Consider the following 21,345-nt stretch of genomic DNA (forward strand, 5'->3'; position numbering starts at 1 on the left):
TGAAATGGCTCATTCCAGGACTGGGGTAGGAAAGATACGAGATAAGCCTGGAGTATCGTATACCGGAAAGCAAGGAAATCCTCAAAGAATAATGAGGTCATGTCAAAAGAATAGAGAAGCCAACTTTGAGGGGCTCCCAGTAGACAAATCATGGAAAATTTGAGCTCCAAAACAGGTAATGATAATAACAAATTATAACCCACTGAATAAAAAATGGAAACCATAAGTCCATACTAAGTAACTGAATAAATTGAAAGCTTGATAAGGAATGGAATATTTACATAGTTTCAAAGTATTTCACTACAGAATAGTTTTCTTTTTTTTTTTTTTCTTCGTGACCGGTAAGGGGATCGCAACCCTTGGTGTGGTGTCGCTCACACCGCGCTCAGCCAGTGAGTGCACCGGTCATTCCTATATAGGATCTGAACCCGCAGCGGGAGCGTCGCTTCGCTCCCAGCGCCGCACTCTCCCGAGTGTGCCACGGGCTCGGCCCTACAGAATAGTTTTCAATGACTAAGTGTAAAGAAGTTTAAAGTGAAGAAGCCTAAAACATACCACCTTAATCAAGTGGTCAAGGTTAACATCATCAGCAAGGAGATAAATCAAATTAGTGTGGCACCTGATCGAATGCAATGGTCACCGTCTGTTGTAGTGATAGCTGCCGGGCTACCTTTTCTCTGGTGTGCGTGGTTTTGTCTCCCTGTTGTACAGGCCTACTGATGTGGTGCAAGGTGTGGGGAGAGGAAGCGTTCTCTATGACTAGGTCTCAGTCTCTCAGTAAGCCTGTCGTGCTGGGGTGTGACCTTCACAAGTGCTTGCCGGTTTGCCCTCCTTCACATGGGTCAGGAAGGCTAAAGGAGGCTGCGGTTCAGTATTTCCCTTTTCCCAAGTCACTTAGAGTCTGGTAGAATAGTCTCTCTTGAGGGCAAACTTTACTAGAAAGAATAGAATTCTCTGGGATTATTTCAAAATGGCTACTTCTCCCTTCCCCGTGCCGGAATTGCAAAGGCATTGATCTTCCCTGCGAGAACCTGGTAGGGCTCCTGAAGGTAAAATTCAAGAAAGTGTGGGTCACCTCCTGAGAGTGGGCCAGGCCCCTGGTGTTTTTAACTCTCAAACTTGTCCACACTGAGCTGCCAGCAATTCCCTAATTAGTGTTTTAAGTTTTCCTAGCCTAGTACTGGTTCCCATGGGTTTCGTTCTTGGACTTCTACTCCAGTAAGTTGTGATTGTCAGTATCTGCCTGTCTGTCTCCCCAGTTTGTGGGGCAGTAGTTTTTTGCCCTATGACATCAGTTCTCTGTTGGATCTAAAAGGAGTGGTTAGTTAGTTGAACTTTGTTCTTGTTGTTAGGTTAGGATGGAGTAATGACTACCAAGCGCCTTTCAGGCCAACCAGAAACCAAAGTCAAGAGCATATACATTCAATTTTAGTAAAATTTCTTTTTTTCTTTGGTTAGTTTTTTTTTTCCTCCCCCCTAAGAAATCTTTGCCTATCTCAAGGTCATGATATTTTTCTCCCATATTTTATTCTGGAAGTATTGTAGTTTAGCTTTTATGTCAGGTCTGTGGCAAAGCAGAGTGGGTGATTGGGAAGAAATGCAAAGAGGCAAAAGAGAATTTTCTTGGGTGATTCTAATATTTTCGTGAGATGGGGATTATATAAGGGTAGATATTTGTCAAAATTTATAAAATCATACTTTTAAAATGTGTGCATCTTATGAGGTAAATTATATCCCAATAAAGTTGATTTAAAAAAGAGAAAGGGCTGGCTGGTTAGCTCACTTGGTTAGAGTGCAGTGCTGATAACACCAAGGTCAAGGGTTCGGATCCCCTTACCAGCCAGCCACCAAAAAAAAAAAAGGAACATCCCAGAGACACTCCGAGATGAGATCTAGGCAGAATATCACCACTGACAACATATTATCAGCCAAATTGAAAAAGTTAAAATCTCTAGGGCTTCTAATTTCAAGGTAGTAAAAAATTCTGCCCCTCCAGAAAATCACCCACAACAACACAGAGCACAAAAAACTGAAACACAAACTTCATTTTAAGAAAAATCTATAGCACCAGCAAGATGGCTATAATTAAAAAGACAAGCAATAACAAGTGACGGTTAAGAGGTGAAAATTTGGGTTTTTTTTGTTTGTTGTTGTTTTTGGTTTTTTACCAATTTACCCATACATTGCTGGTGGGAATGTAAAATGATACAGCCACTTTGTAAAACAGCTGGGCAGTTCCTCAAGATTTTAAACACTGAGTTACAATATGAACCAACAATTTCATTCATATGCATATACCCATGAGAACTAAAAACATATGTCCACAAAAAAACTTGCACATGAATATTCATAACAGCATTCAAGATTTTAAACACTGAGTTACAATATGAACCAACAATTTCATTCATATGCATATACCCAAGAGAACTAAAAACATATGTCCACAAAAAAACTTGCACATGAATATTCATAACAGCATTATTCATAACAGCCAAAAGAACAGACAACCCAAATGTCCATCAAACGATAAACAAAATGTGGCCGATCCATTCAAAGGAATATGTAGCCAAAGAGAAACGAAGTACTGATATATGCTACAGCGTGAATGGATGTTGAAAATGTGCTAAGTGAAAGAAGCCAGACACAAAAGGCCACATATTGTGTGGTTGCATTTATATGAAATGTCCAGAATAGGCAAATCTAATAGAGATGGAAAGTAGACTAGTGGTTGTCAGGGACCGGGGGAAGGCTAATGATGGCTAATGAGCCTAGTGATGGCTGATGGGTATACAGTTTCTTTTCGATGGTGATGGAAGTGTCCTTGAATTATATAGTGGTGATGGGCACAACTTTGTGAATATACGAAAAATCACTGAACTGTCCACTTCGAAGAGGTGAATTTTAGGGTATGTGAATTATATCTCAATAAAGCTGTTATTGAAAATTGAGAGACATGTGTAACCCCAAACAATATGTGAAGACACATACTTTTTAGAAGAAATTTTATTAATTTAGCACAGTGGAAAAAGACACAACTGTCTTCTGATGGGGTACTGATTAAATCTGGAAGGATTTAGGAGATGGAAATGTCTGGTTCTCTGGAAGTAGGGAGGAAATCAGAGGCTAGAAAGAAAAGTACTTGAAAACATGTATAAAGAGCAGTTAGAGCCCGAGATGACCCTACCTCATTTGGTCAGATGATCATCAATCCCTCCACAATCCCATAGGAAATGAGAGATACTATCTTTCACCAATTAGAACTTGGAAGCTATTAACTTGGGTACCCTGGGCCTAGAGGAGGGTAAAAATGAGATGCGGGACTAAAAACAGATGAAGTGAAAGTCTGTATAACAAAGGATGGACTCTGTCTCACCACACAGCTTTCCTGTGCCTACCCCACAATAATGGTAGGTAGGCTTATAGGGCCCGGGCAGATTAGATCCTTCTCTGCAGAAACTATAGATCCTTCTGGAAAAGTTACACTGCTTCAAGAAAGGTTAACAGGCACTGACATGTAGGGTCCCAAAGGCAAAACCAGATGAAACTCAAAAGCTTTTAACTGGGAGACCCTGGACTCTTGAGTTGGAAACACTGTTCAGATCAAACTTTGGATTGTCTTCCATGGGGACAGAAAGTATGTACTGTGGAAATAATGAAAGTATCAGGACAGACTGTGGTAGAAACAAGCTATGTGCTCACCACAATGAGGGGAAGACTTAATTTCCCAACCTCTCTTGCAGTTAGGTTAGGGCTATGTGACGGATTTCTGGCCAATGGAAGAAAGCAGAAGTGTTTTTTTAAGCCAGAGATTCCCAAACTTTCTTGGTTATAGCATCCTTAGTACCATAATCATTTTTCCACAGTGCCAAAAGAAATACCTACCAGTTCATTTGCTAAATAGTTCCAAACATAATAGTAGTAATTTGTGTTGTGTCCAATAGTCATAGCTGTGTTACCCTCACACCTTTAAAATATCCTGGGAAGTACCTATGAGTTCTCTACAGTCCCCTGGGACACCTTGGCACCCACTTTGGGACCCATGGTTCTAAGCTGTTTCCAGGCCAGTGGTCAGAAACACTGTACAATACTTCAGTTCTTCCTTTCTCTGCCTCTGGGACCTTGGAGGTCACATGTTCCAGGTGGTAGAGCCACAATATGTTGGAAATCAACAAAATGTTGGCTGCCTGGGAAATAAAACTTTATTGAGTTAAGCTACTTTGATTTGTTGGGTTCTCTGTGGCTAGCATTGCTTACTTTAACTCTGTACTGTCTAATAAGATAGCCACTTGAGGCTACTGACAACCAGAAATGCAGATAGTGTCACATGTCAAAATTTTAAAAACTGAAGCACGGTGAAATATTTTTCCATTAAACATAACTTTATTGTTTTGATAGAACTATAATTCACCTTCACCACTGCATCGCATAGGACATTGTATTGTAACGCTTGTACAGGAACGTGCATTATTTCTAGTGTTACACATAAACACATCAGTGATCTAGTCAGTATGAACAGACTGATTCAACTCAGATGATTTTCTTCTATGCACGGATATAACATCACGATATGTTTACCTGGACATTTTATATAGATAGCACAAGTTAGAGTATACCTATGCAGACAGCACAAGTTACAGTGATACCTATGTAAATCATAATCAAAAATTGATACTATTTTAATTATAATTAAATTATTTTCTAGGTAAAAAAATATGGAAAAATATTTAAGTTTTGAAAAATGGCAGATTACTGAGGCAGAATTCAGTGCAAATACAGAAGCTAGTACTACGACTGGTACAGTAAAGAAAAAACATGGAAGAGTACAGTGGATATTCAATGACGAACAGCAACTGCAATTTACTGCAGCGGAGCAAAACGAAAATGCTGTTTGTTGTATTCAAACTGTTAAGACAACACAGTAGACAATACTTAAGACAATATTTAGATTTATGTAATTTTTCAGCAACTTAGTGAGTTTAAGTTAAAAAAGAGTCCACAAAATTAGTCATATGAAATGAGAATTAAATTTCTAACAAAAACAACTTAAACAATTTTTAACAGGATCTGAGTTTGTAAACTTGGCCAGCTATAAAATAGCTTGATTCTTGCACACAAACACACACACAAAAGATCTTAGATGGGGAGATAATAAAAAGAAATTATCATCTTAGCTATCATAATTCATTTAGAAAATTATGTGGAAAAGACTTTAAAAGACATTCACAAAAAGTGAAATTTTCAATTAAACCATTAAACAATTTTGCTCATAGTATGTACATGAGCTAAATATATTTTGCTCATAGAATATACATTTCTAATAATACCAAATATCAATTGATTGATTCAAAATTTGAAAATTTTCAAGTATTTTTCTTTAGCTTTAGATGAATGGTATAAGATGCTGCCCAAGAAAAACACTGGGTGTATTGTCTCAAAGAACATCTAAATTTACAAAGAAATATCAATTCATTGCATAAAAACTCACACTCATGACAGATATTTTTGACAATTTCCTATCTGTTAAGAATTTTGGCTAGAGATAGAAAAATTGGTTTCTATCATGAAGGTGGAACTCCACCTGTTACGTCAAAAGACCAGAGTACTGGAATTTTAAAGCAAGAGAATAACTTTCCCCTCGTTGCTTCATGCCATATAGCACAGACTGAAAATATGTGTGTGGTTTTCTTAAGCAGACTCCAAGAAGAATCATGGATACACATTAAAATTCTTCAGTACATATGTACAAATGCTATAGAATAATCATTGCCAGTTTATGGAACTAATGAAAAAGATAATGTATTTAATGATTTTGTGTTGTTTACCAATGTTACTTGAATGACTTACAAAAGAGCTTTATAAAGATTTCCTACACTAAAAAATCCAATTCAAGGTTTCCTTGAAACAAAAGGAGGCTTGCAAAATATTTAATAATCAAAGACAAAAAGTGGCACTGTGATTCATATTTTCTCTCTAATATCACACTGCATGGGAACAAGCTAAATTTGAAGCTCCTAAAATGGGAAAAACTTGTAATCTAGCTAGACAGGTAAAAGAATTTATTTACAAGTGAAAACATTTCATAATATAAACAAAGCATAATGACTTTACATATTTTTCAAGTAAGTCAATATGCAGACAACTTTACACGTAATCAATAACATGGTGTAAACTGGCTGAAAAAAAATCTGAAGAATGATTTGTTGGTATTGATAAACTTAGTTTCCATTTATGCAATACTTCATCAACTTTGATGTTAATAATACTGAGTTGACATAACAGCTACTAAATGTAGACATCGTTTTGAAACTGATGTTTTTGCTTCAAAATCAAATCAATTATTCTAACAAAAAGCTAAACAGTTTTGTTATGTGGACACAAATATCAAAGGAAATAATTTTTAATTCTTTACTCAGTCATTGGAAAATTCAGTATATTTAAAACAACAAGGTATGTTCAGAAGTATGTGAATCTACTTTTCAACTCCAATTATGAATCAAGTACTTTAAAAGAAAATTTATTGTGTGGATTAAGATGTGCTGCAACTATAAATTATACACTGAGTTTTGGAGGCTTGAAATGATATAAAATATCAAAAATGATATAAAACCTTGTCAGTAATTTTTTACATTGACTACATGTTGAAATAATATTATGGATATATTGGGTAAAATAAAATGTATTTTTAATTTCACCTATTTTCTTTTGCTTTTTAAACACCTACTAGAAAATTTGAAATAACATTTGTGGCTCACATTATGTTCCTACTGGACGGTGTTGAAATAACTTAAACACCTTCCAGTCGGTGTTTTAGAGCCCTGTTCTTAATTATGAAGAGACAGTCAAAGATCATCAGAGGTTTCAGGAATTCCTCCAATGTGAAAGAGAAAGAAAACAGGTAAAAATGCAGAGGAAAGAGAGAATGTGGGGAGAAGAATAACACTAAAAGCCACTATAATTAGCAACCTCAGAGAAAAAAGTATTTCACCCATGAAACAAAAACAGTTATAAAAAAGGAACAGAGAATCAGAAAATATACTTGGAAATAAAAATATGACAACAGAAATAAAACACTTCAAAGATTTAACAGTAGAGGTGGAAGACAAAGTTGACGAAATCTTCCAAAAACTAGAATAAAAAATTAAGACACAGAAAGAGTGACCCAGGAATCCATCTCTCTTCCTACATAATTTTATTGGCAGAAATCATCTAAAGTGATTCTTTTGGAATACATGAGTCTATCTGAACACTTGCGGCTTCCAAGGGAAATTGTGACTGGTAAACTGCAGTTAATAGAGCTGGATTTCAGCCTTTGGTAAAGTAGCAGCTACCCACCCCCAGCCCCCAGCCCCACGGCAGGCAGCTCTGGGGATAGACCCCATGTCTCTGGTTCAGCTTGCTGGAACCAGGGTGAAGAATAAAGACTTTTCCCTCCAGTATTGGGGTTCTGAGTTCTGACTGCAGATGATTACTACTGACCACAGAGGATGAGCAGACACAGAGGCGAGGTGCCATTCTTCCACCTCCATTGGCTTCCAGGGGATTTAAAGGGAAAGCAACTGCTCTTTTGGACATCTGAAACAACTGCATACATAGGAGAATTTAGAAAGCCACTACCACTGCCCAGGGAAACATGCAGCCTCCAAAAAGAACTGGGAAGACTTTCAGCATTAACCGCAGGCTTCCCCGCAGCAGAGAGAGAATCTACAACAATCAAAAAAACACAATAAACCCTGAGGAGGAACAATCCGATTTCCAGAGATCTCACATCATCAGATTCAAATGTCCAGTTTTCAACAACAAAAAATCACAACACATACAAAGAAACAGGGAAGTAGGGATCATTCAAAGGAAAAGAATGAACAAACAGAAAATGTACGTCAGGAAGCCCAGATATCAGATTTGTGAGAAAGACTTTAAAACAACTGCTCAATGAGCTAAAGGAAAGTTCTAATCATATTGATGGATCAAGACAGAAAATGAAGATTTTTCAAAGTAGAAAAAACAAAGGAATATGTATTCATTCACCATTACTTCGGAGGGCAATGCTCTGCTTAGTCCCACTTTACAAAAGGACTATAAACATGTAGAAAATCACTGGGGGACACCCCCAACCCCAAAAGAGCTACAGACACAGTTAGCAAAGCTTGTATATTATCACTCTATAATGGATAAAAATCTGAGAACTCCAACCTAGAACCTCTCAGCATTAAGACTACACAATAAAGCATTCAGGAGAGTTCTCACCAATGTTCTCAACGTGAAAAACTTTTCGCTTGGAAGTTACAACTTACTGAGCACCAGAGGATTCATTCAGGAGAGGAACCTCACAAGTGCCCTCGCTGTGGGAAAAGCTTCTTTAGATCAGACACCAACATAGACACCAACATCTCTACACAGAGCTAAACCCTAAAATGTGCTACATATTATGGAAAGCAATTTCACAGTGTATTTTAAGAGTCCTACAACTCAACGCCAACAAAAAATCTGGCAAAAATAAAAATAAATGGCAAAGAACTTCAACAGACACTTCTCCAAAGAAGATATACAAATGGTCAACAAACACATAAAGATACTAAACATCACTAATCACTATGGAAATGCAAACCAAAACCACAATAAGATACCACTTCACACCCATTAGGATGGTTATAGAAAGAAAAAGAAAGAGAAAGAGAAAGACATGAAGGAAGAAAGAAAGAAAACGTGTTGGCAAGGACGTGGAGATACTGGAACCCTTGTGCGGTGCTGGAGGGAATTTAAAATGGTATAGCTGTACTTCCTCAATAAATTAAACATATGATCCAGCAAATCCACTTCTAGGTATAGACCTTAAAAACAGAAAGCAGTGACTCAAACAAATATTTGTATACCACTGTTCATAGCAGCATTATTCACAGCAGCGAAAACATGGAAGCAATCCAAGTGTCCATCGATGGATGAATGGATAAACAACTGGTATATACATGCAATGAATACTATTCAGCCTTAAAGGGAATGAAATTCCAGCACATGCTACATCATGGACAAACCCTGTAAACATTATGCAAAGTGAAATAAGCCAGACACAAAAAGACAAATATTATATGATTCCATTTCTATGAGGTACCTAAAGTAATCGAATTCATAGAGATAGAAAGTAAAATAGTGGTCACCAGGCACTTGGGAGAAGAGAGAATGAGGGTTACTGTTTAATGAATACAGAATTTCAGTTTGGGATGACAGAAAAGTTCTGGAGATGGACAGTGGTGATAATTGCACAAAAATGTGAATGTATTTAACACCACTGAATTGTACACCCAAAAAGAGTTAAAATGGTTAATTTCATGCTATGTATATTTTACATTAAAAAAGAATTCTAAAATAAACAAATAAATGTGTTGACAGAAGCCTTGACTTGTCCTGGGACCTAAAAGAAATCTCTTCCATAGAAACTCATTAAGAGGAAACATTTTAAAAAGCAAGCCCTTTATTTTAAAGTAAAATGTGTTATAGGGCTGAATTTAATACCTATCAGTGTAGACAAGCAGCTTAACACTAAATACAGCTCAATAAAAGTAATTCTACTAGTTGTCAAAAGAAATTTAAAACCTTTTGATGATCTGACTTAATCCAAAAATGAATTTAAGTATTCTGGGTGATAGGCCACACTGAATGTCTATCTTTCAGGCAATTATACGTACTTAATAACTAAAAACAAGTTTTTGATAAATACTGTGCAGCAGTGTTTGGGTTGACCTCTGTAGCTAGTACATGGTATTCAGAAAGACCATACTGGATAAAGGACTTGGGGTGATGTTCTAAAACAAGATTATGGTTATGGTTGTGCAGCACAGTAAACTTACTAAAACTCACGGGATTGTACACTTTAAATGGTTTTTATGATACATAATTTATATACCTCAATAAAGTTGTAAAAAAGTTTTATGCTGTAGATTCCCAGCTGATATTGGGATCAAATATCCTCTTATAAACGTTGAGGAATCTAATTAGTAAAAGCCTCTTCAAGAGAAGAGTTTTACATATTTAATTCTTTCTATAAATTACCTTTTCAGAAACAAAAACCTTAAACCAGTATGAATGATTCTCATAAGCACATTCTAGTCCTTTCGTGACTAGAATGTGTTTGGTTGGACCACTTAGCAATAACTACGCAGGTCAATTTATCACATATTAATATTTGAATTGTAGGCTTGGGGGAAGGGGATAAGGAAGAAACCAAAAACCTTCTGCAGAGGTAGCATTTCAAAACTAAACACAATAAATCACAGCAAATGTTCCTGAGTCTCAGATCAGCATTAAGGATCTCTTAACATCCATAAACCAAGAGTTTTCTGGCTTAATTCTTGTAGAATCTGCCTCAAATTTCAACTTCAGGAACTTATTTCTGTACCACTGTTGAGTCAGTCGATCTCTTTCAGAACCCTATGACCTAAGACCCAAACCTAACTCATTCAGGGCCTTTAGTTCCTTTTTCAGTTAGAAATTATTACTCAGACTCCACCAATAAAATTTATATGGAATAATCCACCAATACCCGTATACTCCATTCCTTTAAGGTCTAATTTCACAACATAAAACTTAACTGAAAACTTATTCTGTAACAATTCTACATTCTTTTCCTGCATTTTACTTGCTATCAAGGGGGTCTCTTTAGATTTGCCTATATGTATTCTCCAGATGGTAGGGGATTTTAATATCAAATTCCTACAGTGGGAAAGTCAGGATATATACATGAGAGAACTTAGCAAGTAAGAGTAGACCCCCCAATTACAGGTGGCAGGTGCTACCCAGGACCAGCTGAGTCCTCCACAGAAATATGGGCCCGGTGTTGTGCTAGCCCTTATAATTTTAAGACAAAATCTGTTCTTGTGAAATTCCCTAATTTTTAAATAGTAGCAAGTACATACATGCACACATGTGCACATGCACACACACACACACACACAGACAAATCCCACCACACAGGTCAACTATGACTGAGGGCCCAATCTCACCCAATCTGACAGCTTGTGGCCTCTGCCATACAGAATATTTAAACTCCAATCGCAGCAAGCTGTACTTGCTAAGGGCAAAATTTTAAAAAAATAGAATTCTACTTTGCAAAAGAAAATCCATCCAGAACAGCTCTGTTTTCAGCATGTTTCCTTTCCCCCACCCCCAATCTACTGTCTAGTTCCCATGCTGAAATGGCTCAGGTGCAAGCTCTCTGGATTCCCCGTCCCCTTAGCCAATGCCCAAAAGAAAAAGAGGTTGGGGTGCTTTGTCCAATTAAAACATTCCCTGAAGGCAAACTTGTTTGAGCTTCCCTGATCCGTTCCTAGTTATAGCATTCTAGGGATTCCTGCATCAAGTATTCAAAAAATACACTATGTCCTCACTAAGCTAGAAGTATCCTCAATAAGAATAATTTTCTATAAGAGAAACTCGAAAATTCCAATGAATCAAAAACGTCTGACTTATTTTCACAGTCTCAGTGAATATCAGACACGAAAGAAAACTCAGACATCATTAGCCCCAACCCTTCATTCTACTGGTAAAGAAACTAAAATTCAGAAAGGTCAAATAATTTGTTCAAGGTTATATAGTGAGTTGGTTGGTAAACTGGGATAGAACCCAGGTTACAGGTTATCTGACTCCAGTCAAGTTCTCTTTCCATCACACTACATGGTAGTGAAAGGGCAAACTACAAGAGGGAAATCCCATAAAGAAAAGAGCTTTTCATTTCACATCTCACAACACCTTCTTCACTTACCACATGACTTTACCAACCCTAATTACTATCTACCAGCAGGTGACATCCTTGAAGAGGGATAAATAAGAAAAAGAATATTGTTCCTAGTTGCCAATCCATCAAAGTTGCAACTATTGATCAGTGTTGCGGTAGTTTGTATCTTAGGTCTTTGATAAGGGGTAATTTTGACCAAATTTCCCCCTTCTTTGCTGTATTCCTGGAATTACTCTCCAGAGTGAAATCCCCGATGTCTGATGAGGCCTGAATTACTTTTAAATGTCTTCTCACATTCAGTACATTCATATTCTCTCCTTCCGGTATGAATTTTTACATGCTCTACAAGAATTGAGCTTCGACTAAAGGTTGCTCCACAAAAGTCACATTCATAGGGTTTCTCACCAGTATGAATTCGGTGATGTTCATTAAGAGATGAACTCTGACTGAAGGATTTCCCACACTCTTTACATTTATAAGGTTTTACACCCGTATGAATTCTCTGATGACGGCTAAGGAGTGAATGAGTAGGGAAGGCTTTCTCGCACTGGTTACATTTGTATGGTTTTTCTCCTGAATGAAGACGTTGATGATAAATGACAGATGTAAAATGGCTAAAAGTCATCCCGCAATCATTACACAAATACGGTTTTTCTCCAGTGTGAATTCTCTGGTGTCGGGTAAGGCAAGAATTCTGTCTAAAGGCTTTTCCACATTCACCACATTTATAAGGTTTCTCTCCAGTATGAATTCTCTGATGTTTGGAAAGGGATGAGCTATGACTGAAGGATTTTCCACAATCGTTGCACGTATAGGGTTTTTCTCCAGTATGAATTCGCTGATGTTGAATAAGAGAGGAACTATCACTGAAGGCTCTCCCACAGTCTTTACATTTATAGGGTTTTTCTCCAGTATGAATTCTCTGATGTTTAATTAGGTGTGCACTCAGGGTGAAACCTTTTCCACAATCATCACATTTGAAGGGTTTCTCTCCACTATGAGTTCTGTGATGGGGTGTGAGTGATGAACTATCACTGAAAGCTTTTCCACATTCATTACACATATAAGGTTTCTCTCCAGTGTGAATTCTCCGATGTTTGGTGAGTGAGGCACTATAACCAAAGGCTTTTCCACATTTACTACACTTATGGGTTTTTTCCCCAGTCTCAGTTCCCTCATCTTTGCTTAAATCTTTTGAACATTTTTCACATGTAGAGATTTTTTTCTTAGAAAGGGTTGACCTTCGAATAAAGATTATCCCACACCTACTGCACTTCTGGGACCTATCCCCCAAACGAATTTTCTGACGTTTCTGCTGTTCAGTGAGAGATGAAGAGTGACTTAAGACTTTCCCACCTTCGTTAGATTTCCGTGACTTTTCTCCAGCATGTTCTTTGCGGTTCAGAACAAGGTCTGAATGAAAACTGAAGGGTTTCTTGTGTTCATTGTACCTCCGAGATTTCTTCTTTAAATAGACTCTCAGATGTTTAATTAAGTCTGAAGTTTCTCTGAAATTCTTTCCAAAGGGGCTCTTTTCTGGGTCCACGTCCCTACTCTTACTGCCTCTCCCATGAGTTTTCTTTCTTTTTGAATATCCCTGATTGCTGTGATCCTCCTGGGATCTACCATATTTCCGAAATCCTCCCATCAAACCATAATCATAATCCCTGAGGCATCTTTCTATTATTTTCTCTAAAGTCAATTCTTCCAAAAGAGCTTCATGATTTTGAGCAGATACCAATTCACCTGTAGTCTCACGCTCTAAAAGAAATAACAGATAGAATATTTCCTGTTTGCAATAAAGGAAACCTGCTGTATTTGAGACAAATAAAAACAGACAGTGATGACTGTGAGGAACACAGTTTGGACAGTTCTCAAATAGAGCTTTATAAAATAGGGAAGAGAAAGGCAATATAGGGAAACAAGATAAATGTAGGCAATAAAGGAAACCTGCTGTATTTGAGACAAATAAAAACAGACAGTGATGACTGTGAGGAATACAGTTTGGACAGTTCTCAAATAGAGCTTTATAAAATAGGGAAGAGAAAGGCAATATAGGGAAACAAGATAAATGTAGGAGTTAGAAAAAATATTGAGGAAGATGTAAAGTTTGTGCTTCATAATTAGAGATGCAAGTTCTCACTTGCATTTCAAATTTCTATAGCAGGTTCAAACTATTCTCCCTTTATGCAAATTTTTCTTTTTCCAAACAACATCAGCACACTCACTAAATACTTACCAAAGGCCAGGTTCCACACCAAACACTTTACTTTCTTTCTTTCTTTTTTTTTTTTTTTTACTTAATCTTGACAACACTCTATGAAGTAGGTCTTAATATTATTCCTGTTTTATGGATGTGACAACTGGGTGGAAAGAGTGTAAGGTGACCAAGCTTGCCCAAGGTCACATGTATTATAAGTGGTAGGGCCAGATTTTTAACCTGGTCTGAAACCAAGGCCTGTGCTTTTGATCTCTATAACATACCACCGCTCCTCAAAGCAGACAAATAGCACTGATTTTATAGAAGATGTTTATCACATCACAGATATGCAATACCACCTGTGCTAAAGGTCCAACGTTTACCACATTCTGGCCCTATCAACCTTACAGATACTCTAATCAGGCATCCATTTCCTGTCCATCCTACACTGCAGCATTATCAACCCTATTCTTTTGCTTTTAACACTTCCTACCAACTAGAATACAATCCCACAGCACCCTCACTATCACAAACAAATAAACTTGACAGTGAACGAGGGTCAAGTCCGACAGTCTCCACAGAGATTTCTCCAATACTAAACTCTCTCATTGATTATGCTCTTCCCAGAACTTTGAATTCATTTACTAACCACGTTACTCATCCTGGCTTTTAATCAAGAGGTAACATTTTCACTTTTATAAAACTACTTTTTAAGCAGATAACTATAAAACACAAAATCACTCAAAATCCTATTATGCATAAGTTAACCACTGTTAAAAATCCTGTGTATTTTCTTCTAGAAATTTTTCTATATAGTTTGGAATAGAAAAACTGTACATATAATACATAGTGTTACTTTTTTTGCTTATAATTATTTCCCATGTCATTGGTAATGCTTTATACAGATGATTTTAATCAGTTACAAGATAATCTGAGATAGAAATATATTAGTTTATTTAGTCATTCCCTTATTGATCAAATAATTATTTATCATTTATTATTATTCCTTATTCATCAATCAATACTTCCTCAAAAGAAAGTCATAAAAGTGGAATTAGTGAACCAAAAGGCAGAAAGCTTACACTGTTTTACATGACATCTGATGAGCAGAAGTACCTGAGTACTCATCTCTGGACAAATTATCTTTCTCTACATCTCTGCAAATCTGATAAAATAGTATTATTGCTTTAAATGTGCATTGAATTATTTACCAGTGAATTTCAATATTTTTTTCACGTTCACAAGCTTTTTAAATTTTGTCAGGTATCTACTCAAGTTTTTTCCAACTATTTTTCTTTCTTTCATTTTTTTTGTTTTTGTTTTTGAGCCTGGCCAGTGTCAGGGATTGAACCCTGGCTGGACCTTGATGTTATCACGCTCTAACCAACTGAGCTAACTGGCCAGCCCATTTTTTCACCTACTTTTCTAACAGACTTAAATGTTCCTTATCGATTTGCATGAGCTTTTTACAAATTATGGCTATTGACTCTGCTTTGTCTAAACCTTTTTTCTCCAGTATGTTGTAAATGACTTTTTAAAAAAGCTATAAATCTACATGATGCTTTTTACGTAAGCATCTTGGAGGTAGGGACATACACAAGGATACTTCAGAAAGTTCATGGAAAAATAGAATTAAAAGATAATACACATCTTTCCATGAATTTTTTGAAGACCCTCGTATTTACAGCAATGCTGCCAGAATTACTTAAAACACTTTTAGACTCCATTTTTGAAATTACTCTCCAAAATGCTACTCAAACATGAGAAAACTATTGTCCTTTACTTATGTAATTATATTGGAAACAGCCAATAGACTTACTAAAACTAATGGTTTAGAAGATGGAATAGAGAAAAATGGATTTTTTTTTTTTTCCCCTTTTTGTCTTTTTTACTGACCGGTAACGGGATCGTAACCCTCGGTGTCGCGCCCGTACCAGGGGCCGGCAATGGGATCGCAACCCTCGGTGTTGCACCCACACCACGCTCAGCCAGTGAGCGGGAACCAGTCTTCACATGGGATCCGAACCCTCGGCGGGAGCGCCGCTGCACTCCCAAGCGCCGCACTCTCCAGTGCGCCACCGGGCCGGCCCAAAAAATGGATTATTGTATTTTTCTTTAAAATGAACATATCAAGGTATTTATATATATAATGATTTTTTAAAATTAAAAATATAAATGTATTTATTGTAAAGTTTTAAGAAGATACAGGGAAGAATAAAGAAAAAAAATTTAATTCCTCAAAGATAACCAGTGTTAACGTAAGTGTTTTTCAGGTATTAAATATCTACACATATCTATTTTTTTAGACATATACGTGTACACATACATTTTTTCCCCTTTAACAAAGATGGAATTACTATAGATGTTGTCCACTGGGTGAATTCCTATTTATCCTTCAAGATTCAAATCGAATGCTAATTTAGCACATTCTCCTCTATATTCCCTTAGCTCCTTATACATGTCCTTATTACAGCATGCATAACATTACTAATCCTTTTTGTTTTAATATCTGTCTCTATGATGTCCATAAAAATGCACCTCTCACATCTCCTCCTATGGGGAGACTGCGTGACAGCCCCTGTCGCTGCTCAATGAATATATCACTGCATTCACACCAAGGCCACTTTCCCACGGGCTGCTCCCAGTCAATGACGGAGTATAAGGATACTTAGGCAGGCCCATTTCTCCCATCCAAGTACTAACTAGGCCTGACTCTGCTTAGCTTCCGAGATCACATGAAATCAGAAGTGCTCAGGGTGATATACCTGCAGACCAGCAGGCCCATTTCTGAGAGACTCAGAGTCCTCTGAGAGTTGACTCAGGCTCAGTACTTTCTGGCCTTGTCTAAACTTTCTAAGACTCTTCCAACCCACCCTTCCTTCTTTCCCTGTTTCATTCACAGACCTGCATCAGGCTCTGAAAGCTCTCCTAGCTTCTTTCAACTCCTGCCCCCTCTTCCTTCACTGGAATTTTCTCCCATAAATTTCTTGCATGGCTAATCATGTCCTCAGAGGACCCAAACCAATAGTCACTCCCATTAAAATGAACATTCCAGGAAGGCAAGGGTTCTATTCTAATTGTCTTTACATTTTAGTATCTAGTCCACCCAACATCTCAGGCTCTTCCCAACAGACTTGGTAAACAACTCTTTTCATTTTCTTGTCTACTTTTCACCAACTTACCTGGTCTGGAGCCTTTTGTGCCTTCTTTTTCCAGCAGCCGTGGCAATTCAACCCACTTTAGCTGGGAAATCAAATCTAATTTGGAAACTGGAAAGCCTGCTCAGAGAGAAAAGAATAGAAAGTGGTTGTTTATGCACAGAACAAGGACATCCCAACATTCATATGGGCAATTCAACCCACTTTAGCTGGGAAATCAAATCTAATTTGGAAACTGGAAAGCCTGCTCATAGAGAAAAGAATAGAAAGTGGTTGTTTATGCACAGAACAAGGACATCCCAACATTCATATATGGCCTCTGGTTCTCCAGGATCAGAGATGCTTTCACATACACAGACATCATGCCAGAATTTGAGGAGAAAATGGGGAAGCTATGGCATTAATGACAACGAAATGCTCCACATTTCCAATTCAAAGAAACAAAGGCCTTTTTTTTGAAAAAACACTGTAGAAAGTATATTTTTAGGATCCTTTTTAGGATTAGTCTTACCAGTCCCTGGATGCTCAGCCAAGGCAAAGTTAAAGTACTTCACAAAGCACTTATTCAAGAATAGGGGACAAAAAGATACCCAGCTTAGACACTAGATAATGAAGGAAGATGTCCTTACCCACAAATTCTAGGTTCCTTAAGTTTTCCAGTAGGACTTCCTTATATAGCTCCTTCTGAACAGGCTCCAGCTTCCTCCATTCTCCTCTGGAAAAGCTCACAGCCACATCCTTGAATGTTACAGATTCCTGGAAAACCAAACACAGTCCTTCTGCATTGGATTATTCCCAAATAGACACTAAATATTAGAAGCAGCAGTAAGGATATAAAGTAACAGTTTTGAGAGTATTCAAGTTTGTAAGGATTTCTGTATAATACCCTCATTCCCCATCACTTTTAACAGTTGGATAATACTCCCTAGCAGAGTAGCTATTACATGACGATTACAAGTTATACAGAACAAGGGTATTACACAATCCCTGCCTCTCCCATTCAGTTTCTGATATTAAATGCTATACAAGAATTCTCTGAAATGTCTAACATTGAGCAAGTTCACCCTAACACTTGATTTCTAGGACTGAAAGAAAAATATTAAATAAAGGATACAATTTATATTCCCAAATCCCAAATTCACAGAATTAATGTAAGCTAACTACAGGTACTAATGAAATACGTAAGAATAATATCAGCAACTACATTCCAAATTTTACCTTCCAGTTAGACAGCAATTATTTTCTATCACAATCAATAAGAATCTGTTTTCAATACATACTCACACTTGAAATTGCTTCACAATTAGAATCATACTTACTCATTAAAATACACTTTCTGTAACATCCTCAGCATGGCTTTTTGAGAGGCAGTATAGCAGAATGGCTATTAGCACTTGTATTAGCTTCCTGTAGGTGCTCTAACAAATTATCATAACCTTGATGGCTTACAACAGAAATTTATTCTCACAGTCCCAGAGGCCAGAGACCTAAGATCAAGGTGTTGGCAGGGCTGCACTCCCTTCAGAGGCTCTGGCAGAGAATCCGTTCCTTGCCTCTGCCAGCTTTGCGTGGATTTGCAGTTCCTTGGCATTCCTTGGCTTACATCCCTATCATGCCAAATTCTGCCTCCCTTTTCATATCACTTCCTCTTTGGGTGTTTAATGTCCCTCTGCCCTTCTCTAACAAGAACATGTGTATTGGCATTTAGGGCCCACCCATATATAATCCAGGATAAATTCCTCATCTTAAAACCCTTAATTGAATCGCACCTACAAAGATCTTTGTTCCAAATAAAGTAACATTCACAGGTTCCAGAGACTAAGAAATGGACATATTTTTAGAGCCATTTTTGGCCTACCACAACACTATTATTCACTACTGTGAATAAGAATTTTTTTTTCCTAAGTGGTAATTATTGATTTATAGGAAACTCATTGATTTGAAACCAGCTGCTTTTCCCAACTATTATATGAGTTTCAATACTTGTTCAGTTGATTCTGTGGTTTGCCAAACAGACGGTAAGCTTATATGCAAATAATACACATTTGCTTCATTCATAACAACATTTGTGTCTCATTTCTTTAACTTACTGCGTTGGCTAGAATATTCAGAAAATACTGCTTGATAGCAGTTAAGTTAGACATCTTATCTTTTACTGACATTGTAAAGACCACTTTTTATTTTCAAAACTATCCAGCTGGAGATGTGCTTTACCATGTTAAGTAAATATAATTTTATATCCCCCTAATTTTATCAGGAGTAATTGCTGAATTTTAATAAATGTTTTTGTCTAATTAGAGTCAGACTTGTGAGACGTTCTGTGAACTGAAATAAAAGAACACGTGAAAAATGAGCTGTAAATTCCTTGTAAGGGAGACTGTCTTCATTACCTTTGTGTCTTCATACCACTCAGTAGGAGCCCAGTTAAGTATTCACTGAAGAATGAAAACTAGGGGCTGGCCAATTAGCTCAATTGGTTGAGTACAGGCTTGTAACACCAAGGTCAAGGTTCAGATCCCCATACCAGCCAGCCACCGAAAGACAAACAAAAATACTCAAAAAGAATGAAAACCAGTAAAAGGAAACTTACACAGGACTCAGTACTTGGAAGAACAGCAACCATTTTATCTTCTTCCGAGTTTTCCTCTTGAGAAACAACAGAATCTTGAGAGATCGGATCTAGAAAGAGGGACAAAGAGTCTGGTCTTTCAAATGGATTCCTCAGACTAAAAATCTTTATATATGTTCCCACAATATGTAGAAAATAAACGAACCAGTTAAACCAATAAATAAACCAGTTTCTCCTACTATACTCTCATCACACAGAACACTTCCGTGACTACAGATGTGTGTGACTCCAAACAAGCAAGTCTGCAATGGATTCCCCAGCAGACACCAGTTGGTGTCCTCTAACCATTCTTCCGACACTATCTACCTGAAGATAGCATCAGATCCCACAGGTTGAGGGCTCAATCCCACAACTGTCCCCCATTTCAGACAGAAGTCACAAATCTGGGCCTATGGAACTTCTAACCATCCAGCTATAAATCGGGGTTCCCAAGACCCCCTCTTCTGTTTTGAATAATTTGCTAGAGTGACTCACAGAACTCAGGGAAACACTCTGCTTACGTTTACCCATTTATTATAAAAGATATTACATAGGATATAGATGAACAGCCAGATGGAAGAGAGGCACAGGATGAGGTACATGTGAAGGGGAATGGAGTTTCCATGCCCTCTGCACCCTCCAGGAACCTCCACGTGTTCAGCTATCTGGTTACAAGCTCTCTGTAACCTTGTCCTTTGGGGGTTTTATGGAGGCTTCATACACAGGCATGACTGATTACATTACTGGCCTGGCCAGTGATCAACTCAACCTTCAGTCCCTCTCCCCTCCCCAGAGGTGGGGGCTGGGACTGAGTTCCAACTCACTAAGCATTTGGTTGGTTCCCCTAGCAACCAGCACCCCCATCCCCATCCCATGGTTACGGAGGGACTTTTCAAAAACCACATCATTAACATAAACTTGTGGGGCTGAAAGGGGCTCGTTATAAAAAACAAAAAGACTGTCTTTCACCTTCATAGCTCTGCAGCTTTTCCAGGGCTGTTTCAGGAACCTAGCACAAAAGGCCAAATATTTCAACAAAAGACACTCTTATTGTTCTAGTAACTTAGGAAATTACAAGGGTTATTGGAGCTATGAGCCTCTCTGAAGATAAAGGTCAGAAGAAACAAGAAATGTTTTCCCACTCTTTAGAAGAGAGAACAGCCACAGATACAGTTTCTTATAAAAATCAGATTTCCTGCATTCCATATGCCCTCAGTTTTACATTTAATTGGCACAAGTTTTTAAATATTTCTGACTTATAAGATGTATAAAATAGTATATTCCTTTTCGCTATTAATTTATTTTCTTCATAGTCCTAGCCCAATGCCTTGAGTCACTCAAAACCGGTTACTGAATGAAAGCACCGAGCTGATCTGAAGAACTGATTCCACTTCTAGAATCATCAGCAGATTCCTAAAGACAGAATAAAACCAGGACTCATATGAACTAAATGTACTAAATACCCTCCTCAGATGTCAACAGCTTTTTTTCAAGTAAGTGAAAGTATTTTTCCAAATCATACTCTACCTTCATATGAAAAAACAATTTCAGGAAGTTTTATAGATTAGTCTATCAATAAAAATTAAGAACCAGAACCAAGGGTTTGATCCCTGTACTGGCCAGCCACCAAAAATATAAATAAATAAATAAATAA

General features: G+C 37.4%; 1 protein-coding gene across 1 annotated transcript in view; it reads right to left on the bottom strand.

Moving 5' to 3' along the window:
- Positions 1-9,680: 9,680 nt before the first annotated feature.
- Positions 9,681-21,345, bottom strand: part of ZNF483 (zinc finger protein 483) — a 15,603-nt gene continuing 3,938 nt past the window's right edge. Inside the window, exons 3-6 of the mRNA XM_008583903.1 lie at positions 19,674-19,762; positions 17,713-17,839; positions 17,108-17,203; positions 9,681-13,486 (exon numbers count right to left, since the gene is read on the bottom strand). Coding sequence (XP_008582125.1) covers positions 11,955-13,486; positions 17,108-17,203; positions 17,713-17,839; positions 19,674-19,762 — 1,844 coding nt within the window. The 3' untranslated portion in view covers positions 9,681-11,954. The remainder of the gene's footprint in view (positions 13,487-17,107; positions 17,204-17,712; positions 17,840-19,673; positions 19,763-21,345) is intronic.

Source organism: Galeopterus variegatus, unplaced genomic scaffold (genome assembly GCF_000696425.1).
Source record: "Galeopterus variegatus unplaced genomic scaffold, G_variegatus-3.0.2 Scaffold3077, whole genome shotgun sequence".
Lineage (NCBI taxonomy): Eukaryota > Metazoa > Chordata > Mammalia > Dermoptera > Cynocephalidae > Galeopterus > Galeopterus variegatus.